This window comes from Takifugu flavidus, chromosome 1 (genome assembly GCF_003711565.1).
Source record: "Takifugu flavidus isolate HTHZ2018 chromosome 1, ASM371156v2, whole genome shotgun sequence".
NCBI lineage: Eukaryota > Metazoa > Chordata > Actinopteri > Tetraodontiformes > Tetraodontidae > Takifugu > Takifugu flavidus.
Window position 1 is genome coordinate 8,761,264 of NC_079520.1, and position 12,596 is coordinate 8,773,859.

Here is a 12,596-nt window from a genome sequence, read left to right on the forward strand (position 1 = left end):
ATGAAAAAAACCCAACCCAAACACTTCCATCAATCACAAAAGAATAAAGAATTTAACAAATATGACACCAAAAACCCAACTGTCCAGTAGTGAAATACCAGGATACCTGTTTACAGATTGAACTGGGTCCAAAAGGGTCAAAGTTAAAGAAGCACAATTATAAGACGGTGCATCCTAGTTACAGCACCTAAAAAGGGCAGAACTGCTTAAAGTTATACACTTCTAAGGTACACTTTGGATTACTTTTAACTAAAAAACACTTTAAGTACCAGAAATTCTTGGGCTTTCAGACACCTCATTGCTACTGAGGTAGGTGCACACGTGACTCGTGTTTTCACCTACTTTTTGATCTCTTTGGGGTGTTTTTCTAACACAGAATTCAGATTTCTGCATATTGACGCTGCGTGTCTTCAGTTTCGCTTCATCTTTCGTGGCTTTTCTTCAGAAACCGAATCAAAAGTAGTTGTTTTGGAGGCTCTTCCTGTTGTGACGCCCCGTTTTCAGTATAAAAGTGGGCGGTTCTGCACCACCCTGGTTTCTCTCTTCACCTCTGAAAAGTTTTCAACGATGGTGCAGCAAGTCTCCAAACCCGGGGCGAAAGGAGCTCGTTTGCTGAAAGCTGGTCATCCTCCTGCGGGTAAACTGCTCTCCTCACACCCCGCATGCATCGTGTTTATCTTATTTTTAAATTAATTTTTATTTATTTTTTTAAATAAAAAGATCAGCGCGTTGTTGCTCTTGCAGCTCGGTCCAGACGCATCTGTGCGCGCACACACACGCTGAATTAAGTCCGCTGCTGCACTCGGTCATCGTAGGAACGAGTCTGGTGTTTTTAAAGCTAGATTTGGGGGGGTTCGGTGTGTGCAGGGAACATGGATGTGCTCATGATTCACTGACCTACTTTGCTTTCCGTGAGGCCTCAGGTGGTTCCCACTTACCCACCCCGGGCTGATTTTAAGGATCATCTTTAAAAACCCCTCTTTACACTCGGGACGGCAGTCCGTTTTTAAAATCAAGAACACTTTGAGCTGTGCATGTCTTCATTTAATGGCCTTGTTTATGTTGGTAACGTATGTTGGTTCTTTTCTACGTTGACTAGAATATTCCGAAACCATTTACAATTTACATTTAAACGCTTTCTAAAATTCTTTCTTTTACGCATTGTTGGATAGAATTCCAAATTATTTTTAAATAAGCTATTTGTGCTAAATGGCGCCATCTAGCGGCGTGAATACTGACTGCAAATTTTCCACGACTCGCGTGTTTTCCAGCGGCTCTCACGGTGATTGTGAACAGAATGCATTCTTTGTCCCCCACATAATGGTATCAATTTAAAATGGTAAACACTGAATCAATACAAGGATGCTTCATGTATGTGAGGGGGAAGTTGAACCCCCACCCGTGGACTGAAGTAATCTTAGACCAATTGCTACAAAACGGTGCTTGGGTATTTTACTACAGTCGACCTTCCCGCGTGTGGAGTGGGGCTCCATGATGGTGTGGATGTAGGCAAGAGTTTTTGTCCTTCTTTGAGGTTGAAGGAGGAAGAGATGTCCTGCAACACCATTTGACGTCATCAAGCTGCTTGTTTCTTTGGTCAACAGTGAAGGCTGGAGGAAAACGGGTGGCCAAAAAAATCTTGGAGGAGGGTGTAACCCACGTGACCCCCGAGAAGGATACCAAGAGGTCTGATAAACTAAGGTAGGGCTAAAGTCCAGTTTGTCTCCCCCTGGCGGGAGGATCGCCACCAAACCTTTCAGACTTGAAAGAATTGAATCTTATTCCTCACAAAATACTTTTTTATATTAGCTAAACCTCAATATTCTCTTTAGAAAAAGTAGAAAGATTTTAGTGCAAGATTACATCACTTTTATAACTGAAGAAATTCCAAAACGACTTGGTCCGACTACTGCAATTGGCACAATCGGGTCAATACGTATTTTCTTTTCCATCTTGTGAAACTTTGTTTCGATTATTGCAGCCGGACCCTCGGTGCCGCCAACAGGATGCAGCAAGTGGGTATTCTTCTCACAGGAACAATTGACAAGGTGAGCAAGTGTATTCCTCTTGGCAGAAATGTGACGTTGTGTGTTGCTTTAATATCTTACTGAGTAAACCGGATTAGGTGGAGTGACTCTGGGAGCCTAACGCGAAATGAAATGATCCCCTTCCCCTTGTGTGTCTGCAGCTGAGCCACGACTTCCCAGAGACGCCCGTGAGCGTGAGGCACGGCAAGGTTCGTCCTGCGGTAGAGAAGCCCCACTCACCCCGGACCTTCGTCATCCAGCAGCCCAGGAAGTTTTAAAACGCCGTGTGTGTTCGTGGAAAAGCCCCAGAGGGAACGGTGTAAAGTCAACTGTGAAAGAGCAAAGTGGCGTGTTGGTGCGCACCAGAGGGCTGACGGTTTAAGTGTTGATAGAAAGGCCTTTCCTTGACCTTTGCTCTGCTTGCTTGAGAATAACCAGCGTTTGTATCACTCTGTGCTAAGTAGCTTTAAAGAGAAGGTATATTTGTATGTTTATGGCTAAGGTAATATAAAGTGACTTTTCCTGTGACATAATCATGTAGCACTTCATAGGTTTATTAAAAATTGCATGACATCACTCGACTGCAGAAGTCTTTTTTGCGTTGCTTTACGCTAAACGGCCACTAGAGGGAAGTATTTAGTCAAGTTAAAGAATAACAGTTGAGACGTTTGTGTTTGGAGGGGAAAAAAACTGCTCAAACATATGAAATGCGAAATAAACATTTCCGTTTTGATTAAATGGGTTATTTGACTGAAGCTTCCTCAGAACAAGCGTGTCCCCTCCCTTTTTGTGGGTGCAGAGGGTTCATGGCATGCATTAACTTCATATGTGGGGCCCCTTTTGTTTGCACCACACGTGTCCACAAACATGATCTGCTCATGCAGAAAGCCCTCGACAGCCTTGTTAACACGTGCGACGCCCTCGCTGCTGTCTGAAGTGCCCTGCCAGTTGGTAATGTTCTGACCTGCCACCGTGGTTTTCACTGCCAGGGTCTGTCCATTCTCGGCCGTCTGGAGGGTCGACTCGCCACCACTCCGCTCCCCATCCATGTAACAGGAGTGGGGACAGATCTGGTTGAATCCCTGATGTGCACATTTTGCAGCCATGCGTGGTGGATGAAGACACAGCCTGAGGTCACTAGAGACAAACATGTGACAATTACTTTTTTTTCCCTTAAATGAAGTCATTTTAAATGAGTTATTCAGCAGAATTTGGCTGAAAGGCTGAAGTGTCTCATGTTTGCTGGAGGACGCACGTTCGGCTGAATTTTAGCCGCACTGTTTTGGAATTTTGTGAGCTGAGAGCAAGAGGCTTTAATTTCCTGTCGGGCTTGGGCCCTTCAGTCACGGTTCTTCTGCTGAAGAGCTGGCTGCAAAAAGGCCCCCATGAGATTTTAATTGAGATGAGAAAAATGCGATAGAGATATTTCCCTTATTGATTACCGTAGGTTATCCAAGGTAGTTTTCTCTGTCGACTGGACTGTGATTCTTCTCTGTGAAGACGTTTCTCCTTGTATCCAGAAGGCTTCTTCAGTTCTGAACTCGCTGGGGACCGAGCTTGAAAACTACCTTGGATAACGATGACCTGGATGATTGAGAATCTACACAGACACATTGGTTAGGTTGGATTGCAAAGACAAGGCAGCCAAAAGCAATGAATTCATATAGCTCCCTCTCTAGTGGACCCGGTGTGAAGTCTTAGAATGCAAGAGAATTCTGAGCCAGAATAATGAGGACAACACTGGTATGAATGCACCTGGGTGCTCAGTGTTGGTTCAGCTCAACTGGAGCTATGGGTGAGGTTGAAATAAAAACTTCTTTTTGACATTCCAGATGTGATTTATGACCATTATTGCTTCACTCAGCCTCGCCCTGCACTCGACAGTGATCTTTTCCTCCCAGTCAACCTGTCCTGCCCAGTGAGCCGTGGATTTTTCTGATTTATCAGTGAGGTTATGGCCTCCTAATCCAAAATATTCAGCTAAACATGCTGAATCCTCCCCACCAATCCCAGTGCTCCCATTACAATCAGGTTGCATCTTTAGCATCCTGTCACATCCATGAGGAATGCTCTGAGAGAGGAGGATGAGGAGGATGAGGAAGGGCATCCCGCCTGCCCTCTCTGCCTCCCCACAGATGACCTCATGCGGGGCGGAGGAGGCGGGGCCCGGCGGCCCGGAGCCCGGCGGCCCGGAGCCTCCCCAGTCGGTCTGAGCGGGGACGGAGCTGGCGGGGAGATAAGCTGCTGGAAGACCGGGAAAGGCTTTTCGCTGGTTTTCGCCGCATTCGCGTCAAATGACCCACAGCAGGTAAAGTTTATAAAGTGCTTTTAAAAGTTTCCGGCGATAACGTCTTTAGCGCGGAGCTGCCGGAAAAGTTTCGAACTTGCCCGACTTTCGGCGCCGTGTGTCGGGAGGAATGTCGGGACATGCCCGCTGAGTCAGAGGAGGGCACCAGACGGGACAGTGTGTCCGACCATCGAAGGGGTCTCCGGCCGCTTTGGGTGCTCGGGCTGAGGGACCGCTGGAGCTAACGGGCCACCACCGGGATCCGGGCCCCATTTGGGCTGGAGAAGTGTGTCAGCTCGGAATTTGCTTCGTCTTTGACTCTAGAAAAACCCGCAGCTTTGCTGTTTGGACCTTTGTTGATGACTCTAAGAGCAAAAATATACAGTAGAGAAACGGGCCCAGTTCAGCCCTAAGAAAGCTTTATTTTAAACAAATGCTCAACCTGTGTTGTTATAATATGAGGGAATTGTTGAAAGTGCCACAAATGGATGTTTTAAAGGGACAGTCCGCTCAAAAAGTCACAGATTTCCCTGCTTCTCTTAATATAGTTCTGGATTATACACATTTGTGTTTTCTTCTTTAAATACACACTTTATTACTATTCCCCATAGCTGCAAAAGACATTGTGTATCATATAAACCACGTGTCCAGCTTAGTGGAACTATGGAACACGCTGAGGAAAGAGTCTGCAAAATGCCTTTTGCTTTCCAGAGTTACTAGCAGACACATTATTTAAGAAAACAACACAAACCCGGTGCACCGTTGTTGCTCTACTGGCTGGAACCATGTTAACATTCACGCTTGTGCGTGATCGATGGGGGGGTGCAGCTGTCGTGAGTCCTCCTGATCACCCTCGACCCTCAGCACTCGCACGGCGACTCTTAGCGGCGCAGTCCTCCCTCCAGGGACGCTACGGCCGGTGGCGCTGACAAATATTCAGGTTGGCTTTATCACGACCTCCACGAACTGTTTGGGAAATTCCTGTTCCAATTTAAAACGCATCAGATGTGAGGAAAACTCTCTTGACTTTCAGAAACCCCGTTTTGACCACTTAGCAAACCAAAGGTCTGCTTTAAAACCAAATTTGTTCACCGTCGGCCCCTACAAGCGAGCCGAACCTACACGTTTGTGCCTTTGTATACTTTTCCCAGAGTGGCATCTGAGGACGTCTGAAGACGACGGATTGTCATCCCGGAGGGACGTCCGGCCAGGCAGGGTGCAGATGTTCCCCTAAAACGATCATTACTTTTTCGTTTCAACCGTGCGGTCTCGTTTGATGCTAATGTTAGCCTGTATGTTTGTGATTGGATGCTGCGGCTTTCCCCACCAGAGCCCAGCCCAGATATAGTAGCAGGTTCCAGGCTGCAGCACTGTAATCTTGCCTGCCCACACAGATTGAGTCATTGAAGTCTGACCGTCGGCTGTGCGAGACTTTTGCTTCCCTGCGCGCGCTCGCGGCAGAAGAAACGCCTTGAAATCCAGCCAGGTGCTTTGAAAACCGCAGGCCTGTATTGCTGATCAGAGGAGTGGCTTGTGAATGTCAGGATGCCGCTTTGATCGCTCTGAGTCATTGATTCAACATGTTCTCTGAAAAGTGATAAGAAGTCTCAGTAGCCTCTCCACGCTCTGTCCCGGCAGGAACTTCCCACGGCACTTTGCTGCTTCCTGTGTCAGGTGTCTGAGGGTAGCTCCAGGGGCCGGGCGGCCGTATAGACGCCGCTGGTTTTCAATTTGAGGCACCACAGGTGGAAGAAGCTCGGCTGCTCCTGCGTGTCACCTGCAGATAGTGAACATTAACTTTGCAACATGGTTTCAGGCACCGTTGGAGCCGTCACAGGAAGTATCCTGGCTCTTTTCCAAGGCTGGAGCTGCGGAGCTCTTGTCTCAGTGAAAGAGGCTTCCAGTCTCTGTGGAGGCTGGTTCCCAGGGTCTCTCCTGCCAGTTGGCCAGACAGATCCTGGCATACGAGTCACATTGTTATGGCTGAAGGAGGACAGATATTGGAGCCACTGACCTGATAGTAAACATGCTGGTTATTGGTGAGGACTGTCTCTAGTTTAAGCAAATGGTTCCAACAAGGCAGGTGTTTTGTCACCAGACTTAGAATTAAAGTTCATGTAAATGAGGGAACACACACACACACACACACACACACACACACACACACACACACACACACACACACACACACACACACACACAGTGAGTTTTTTAGCCCTTCAGATGAAACTCCTGGTGCACTCTGACATGTGTGACTGTTTTCAAGGTCAGTGCTGGTGAGCAGCATACACATATGCTATACATTTAAACACGTGTGTTTGTGCTTCTCAGAAACAGGTTAATCATTTACATTTTAGCCCCCCCCCCCCCCAAGATAAAGTGAAATGTGAAATACAGTGTGGAAATAGCCTTTAACAGGCACGAGCATTTGGTGCTTTAACCTTTATGTTATAACAATTGGTTACTGATAGTATCTTAATTCTTCCTGTTGTCATGGCTCCACTCTTCCAGTCTTTTCTTGCATGTTCCTCTTGATACTTCCATTGATATTTGAACATCCCAGCGGTGATGCGCCCCTCTCACAGAAGCCCTGGAGCACTTCACAGTCTCAGAGGGGATTTTGGAGTCGTGAGACTTGTTTGAGCAGCTCAGTGTTCGTGTTCTGACACCGAATCGGCAAAACGAATCATACTTCAGTCGTTGGGTTTCCCTGTATCAGGGATCGAGCCCCCGATGGCGGGACGCTGTTCCCGGTGGACGCCAGCGCCTGTAACCTCACATCCTTTTGCTCTTGAATCGTTATGACGATGACTCCCTTACAGTACATGTGACCTTCTGACCAGCAGCTCTTAACGCAATAATCTGAAACTTCCTGTAGACTTTAAACACGGCTCGTTAATGTTTCACCCGTGGGCAAATATCGGGCTTCCTGGGAGGCGTGCGCACGAGTCCGCGTTCCTTTCTGTGTGTTGCCGCACATGTTCAGTGGCTCCTGAAGATGGCTGTTTCCCAGTGTGCAGTTAAACCTGTTGCTGGTCGTGCTGGAAGTGTTGCGGGTGACGGCGTTGGCGTGTGTTTGGGGTCTGTCCTTGATGTGGATCCCGTGGAGAACGGCTCGGAGCGGAGGAACTGGTTTGAAGGCAAACTCCCCGCACACGTGCAGCTTTTAGTCTGATGTTCTGTTTGCGGAACACATGGAGGGAACAGCGGGAACAATAAAAGCTGCCCGGGCTGCCTAATCTGTCCTTTCGAAATAAAGCTGCCTCTCTCGTGGTGCCTGATGAGTGCATCACGCTCGTTATCCTTTTTAATTTCACGCTGAGCCACCGGGCTGTTCCGTCTTATTGAGACACTCGGGGTTTTGCCTCGAGCTGTGAGTCTGACTCTGACCGTGAGGCTTTGGTGCCTTCCTGCAAAAGTAAATACGCCGCATTTGAGGCAACGCGTTCTCATCTTTTGGTTTTTGAAGGAACATTCCTGAGATCCTTTGGTTTTAGACCACATTCCTGGAATACCCACGTAAAGGAGCTGCCGGAGATCGTGATGCTATCGTCGTTGTCTCCGCTCGGTGATAAAAAGCAGCACCCTTACTTCCAATGTAGCATCTCTTAAGTTGCTTCTAATTAAGTTTGCAATGCCGAATGTCACGGAATGATCAAGTTTTACCCTTGACTCTGCACAAAAATCGGTTTTTCGCGAGTCAGTTTGCACATTTTCAGGATTCCTGAGAATTGGCTTGTCACATGTTTTCCTTCTAAAGGTTCTGAAGACATGGTTCATATTTAGTTTCACATGCTATAGCACAACATTGTCGTTGCTCCTCGGATTATCAAGGTCCTAGATTATATTTCGCTCCCCACTCTCGATGATGTGTGTGTTAGAGTGTTATTTCCCTTTCACTGAGGCCTGTGTGAAAAACAGGCTTTTTACAATGGCCGACATTAGGCCTGCTATCCTCCACACTCTTCCTTCACACACACTTCCTCCTTCAAGGGTTCATTAGCAAACTTCCCATTGTTTATGGGCCACTTGATCTGACCGTGCAGGGCCAGTCCCATTTCCTGCATTCATTGAACACATCACAAAAGAGCTGATAATTATAGCCTTCACAGGAACAATTGAAAACATTCTTTTGGCCTTGTTTAAAAAACTAAACTTAACATCAACCTTGTTCTTATCACTTGTTGAGGTCAGGTGTGGAAATATTTGCTTGTCCGGACAGAGTCAGCAGCTAAGAAAGAGCCAGTCATTCATTTGAAAGTTCCAGTAGGTGAAAAATAGCCTAAATAACTGTGAAATTGATCCGAACTTGTCCGTGCTGCCTCTATCGCGTGTCATCTAACACGGGACAAAGCAGGTTTGTACTCGCCAGCCGTCTGTGACGTATGTGAACCGTCTTCTCTGCCTGAGGCACTCGGGTCAAACAACCCCGTTTCCTTCCTATATATAGCTGTAATCTCAAATGTCTCTTGTAAAGGTGGCCCCATTAACCACATGTCACATCAGCATTGTGTGGGCGAGGATCGCTCCTTCTTCACACCCTGGATGGATCTGAACTCTATCAAGTCACGAGTGACCCACAAATGCTGTTAACCCCCCTGGTGTCCGTTTCCATACAGTTTGAAAGGAAAACCCCCTTTACGTTGTATTTATTTATTTATTTTTACCATGGTTCCATTTTGCTGTTACCGGGAGCTGTTCCAGGTACCTGACAATCATGGTGATCATGACAATCATGGTGAGGTCATCAAGCTGCTGGGTATTACTTCAGAAGCTGATAAGGTCTCCAGCATCTAGACTACTTTATCCATTTTCATAACACATTAGGATTATTTTAATAGTGAAGTGCTGCACCCGACTAAATGAAATCTCAGGAGGCTTCTTCTCACACTTCCACAGTGCAACTCTGTATTTAAAGAGCCGACTCTAGACGGTGTGTGGCCACTGAGCCACTTGTGCTGATCTTTTTTAATATTGTGAGGCCCCCTTTTCTTTGAGACTGATATCCAAACACAGCTTCAGGGGACTGGGATGAAGCTGCTTTCAGGGCCTGAGGAATCTTCATTCCAGCCTTGGCGGATACCATGTAGTCCTTCCCTCTCTACTCCCAGCAGAATTCCTGGGAAAGGTCACATTTTTGTACCGGTAGATATTGGATGCATCTGAATATCGGTATGCATTGCAGTCAATTGTCAATTCTCTGAAAGTGTGAATACGGAATGGTTAACAATGTGACTGTAGTTTCATAAATAGGAATCTGCTCGCTCGGTTCCACGGGGAAGAACAGAGGTTGTTGACAGTTTTGCAGCATATTTGTTGATCTGAATCATATTCTTCGTACATTAACAGTTTTATCAGGTAAACTGATGAAAAGGTTTTTTCCCCATGATGACTGCATTCCTCTAAAGCACCGAGACAGTTGCAGCAATAAAACATTAAAGCTCATGGTCAAAGCTGTCTGTGCTGCACAGCCTGTTTGTGTGGAGGGTTACTGGGATGCATGTTGATGACTGTGTGTTTGTGTGTCCTAATACAAATACATGAGGGGGAAGAATAGGAGTGGTGTTTACACGGCAACAAGATCCCTTCCTAACCCTCGCTTAAACCATCCAGACTCTAACACTTGTGAGCAGTCGGTGCACGCGTTCTCCTGCTGTTTGTGGTGTGTGTGAGTATCCTCATTCTCAGGAAATTCCCCGGGGTGCATATGGGGAAGGAGACAGGACATCTTACCCCACAATGGAAAAATTATTATTAAAAAAGGGCAACTGTCAAAGATAGGAAGGAAGGGAGATGGTTCACTCCTGGGCTACTTCCGCCTCCAGCTCCTGGAACACAATGCTTACTTTGGGGGAGGGGGGGCACGAGACAACATAAAGTGACATAACCAGCTAATTTGGTCACTGACCCTAACGCTATATCAGCAAACCCATAAACTGCTATTCTTTTATAAGTATGCAGCCTCAGACTGATTACCGGGGGGGAGAGGTGGTGTCTGTGGATGTGTACTGAGCATGTGTATCCAGTGGCTGGGATTGTGCAGGCGGGGGTGGGAGGAATTTGTCATGTGGGCTTTTGGAGTTTCAAGAGGGAGTTTCTCATTTCCTCTGGGTGAACCTGGCTGATGTTTATTGTTGCTGTAGTGATGATTAGCCAGCTCCCACACAGGACTCAGCAAAACTGTGGAACATGTTCACGTATAGCTGTTCCTCTCTGAATTATGCTATTTATTAGCTCACACCTTCTTTAGCTTTTTGCCATTTTCTTTGATGTCATGCTCGAAAGCACATAACCTCTATGGCGGAACATCTGGGTGTTCCTAAACATCAGTATTAAACTCCCTATATCCAGCCTCAGATGGAATGTATCTAATCTGGTAATGTAATTTCCGTGTTATTGTGTCAACATCCCAGAAATACCAGCGTTCCAGACGTCCACGGCTGTCGTTTACACAGAGTGACAGGTTGTATTTGCTTTAGCTGGGCTAATAGTGTTTGTTTTTTTCATTTTGGGGAATTTTGACTCACCTTTCACCTCACTGTGACTTGTAAGCATCATTAAACGGCCACGTCAGACTTGTTGTATCGTGCTGTGATATTTCCGGAAGCTCTCAGTTTGATTTAGTTGAGGGTGGATTTTTGTAACTGTTAGCGTGTCTGTGTCCAAACCTGTTGGTGCAGGTGTTATTGCCATTATAATAACAATTACAGTATTAGTTGTGTTAAGGCTTTGTGTTGGCATATTTGGGTGTATTTACATTGTATTGTACAGGGTGAGGTGACATCAACTGTCTTATAAAGCCTGTGCATATCTTGTCAAAACTCTATTGATAAATCTGGTCAAAAATGACTGAAGCGTACTGTATAAGTCGGACCCAGCCCCACTGACTGGTTCTGGCCAGTCAAGGTTGAGCCGTGATGATGAAAATCCTCGGGGATTTGCCCCTTTTGCCTCTTCCTCCCACACCTGATGCAGTGGCGTGTCTGCATCCCAATGTTCCTCCTGACACAGTTCAGAAGAAAAAAGGTGGATCGATAGCCTGTCTCACAGCAGGAGCACAGACGAGCCGGTTATTCAAAGCCCGGTGAGCTCAGTGCCTTTTCTGCATCGGCATACCCTTATTTGGTTGAAAGCGTTTGTTTTTCCTTTGAAAGCCACCCCATAGTAACCAGAAATGCGTTTTTGCGTTGCTGCCAAATAAGGCATCATGAGCAGCTCTGAGTTAGCAACTAAACAATCAGATAAATGCTGAATTCAGGACTTTTATCAGAGACAACTTGTCCTTCTGTTTACACATCGGAGCATTCTTTCCATGCATCCCACCACTGATGACCTTCTGGACTGAGAATGCTGTGGGAAAAATCCCAGGCAGGTGCCAGTTAAGCAGCAAGAAATGCGGAAATAAGCATCACTTTTCTCAGCAGTTCCTTTTCAATGACACATTTTTTTTTTTGTTCGTTGAGCAATGCGGCGCCGTGAATGTGGCCGAGTTCCATGAATAGAAATGGACCGTTTGATGCCAGTGGATCACTTCCACTCTGCTGCACAAGTGGCGTGGCGTTTTGTGAGTGACAGGCTTTTCTGGTGTGTTTCCCCCCCCCTTAGGGACCCTACAGAGACCATTCCAACCATCTTGCCATGTTCAAGGCAGTGCTGAAGAAGAATAGAGATGGAAGCAAGGGCAGCAAAAAGGACTCAGGTATGTGGATGATGGGATGGAAAACCGAACGCCTGTTTTCAGGCAACAGCTGGCCCCGCACCACAAAATTTATGGATGTGTGGAAAGTCTCCTCAGTGTCTTTCACGCAGACACGGACCGTTTTCAAAGATTCAGAAGGAAGATTAAAACTGTAGAGTGAGCTCGGCTAAAAGCCCAAATGTCACATGTGAGTCTATTAAAAACACAGTCTTCTCATCCACCGCTTGCACACACACATTCACCACGCGCTGACCACACCTGGTTGATAAAGATGTTTTTGTTGTATAGCCACCACATGTACAGTGAGTCCTCCCAGTATTAACTGGGATTATTGCACACAGAAATAATCCTCTAGCTGTTATCACTTAATTACGTGTTGGCTGAACAACCACTACAGCGAGACAGTGCATCCATACGGTACGTTTATCTGCAATATTAAGACCTTTTTCTTTCATTGTATCACAAGTGATGAAACTGCGTTTCCAGCCTGACTAATCATGAGTCATCTGCAGGAACACACCATCGACTGGGTTTTTGTTCATGTGCTGCCCCCCCTCCGTTATCCGTTTTCTGCTTATTCCAC

General features: G+C 46.4%; 2 protein-coding genes across 2 annotated transcripts in view; both read left to right on the forward strand.

Annotated features, from left to right (window-relative positions):
• Nucleotides 1-478: 478 nt before the first annotated feature.
• dap1b (death associated protein 1b) lies at nucleotides 479-2,608 on the forward strand. The gene is made up of 4 exons (XM_057033009.1): nucleotides 479-637; nucleotides 1,605-1,701; nucleotides 1,982-2,048; nucleotides 2,189-2,608. The coding sequence occupies exons 1-4, from the start codon at nucleotides 568-570 to the stop codon at nucleotides 2,303-2,305; spliced, it is 351 nt and encodes a 116-aa protein (XP_056888989.1). The 5' UTR covers nucleotides 479-567; the 3' UTR covers nucleotides 2,306-2,608.
• Nucleotides 2,609-4,073: 1,465 nt separating this feature from the next.
• tanc1b (tetratricopeptide repeat, ankyrin repeat and coiled-coil containing 1b) overlaps nucleotides 4,074-12,596 on the forward strand; it is a 57,216-nt gene continuing 48,693 nt past the window's right edge. The window contains 2 exon segments of the mRNA XM_057032768.1: nucleotides 4,074-4,335; nucleotides 11,920-12,013. Of these exon segments, the coding sequence (XP_056888748.1) occupies nucleotides 4,087-4,335; nucleotides 11,920-12,013 (343 nt within the window). The 5' untranslated portion in view covers nucleotides 4,074-4,086.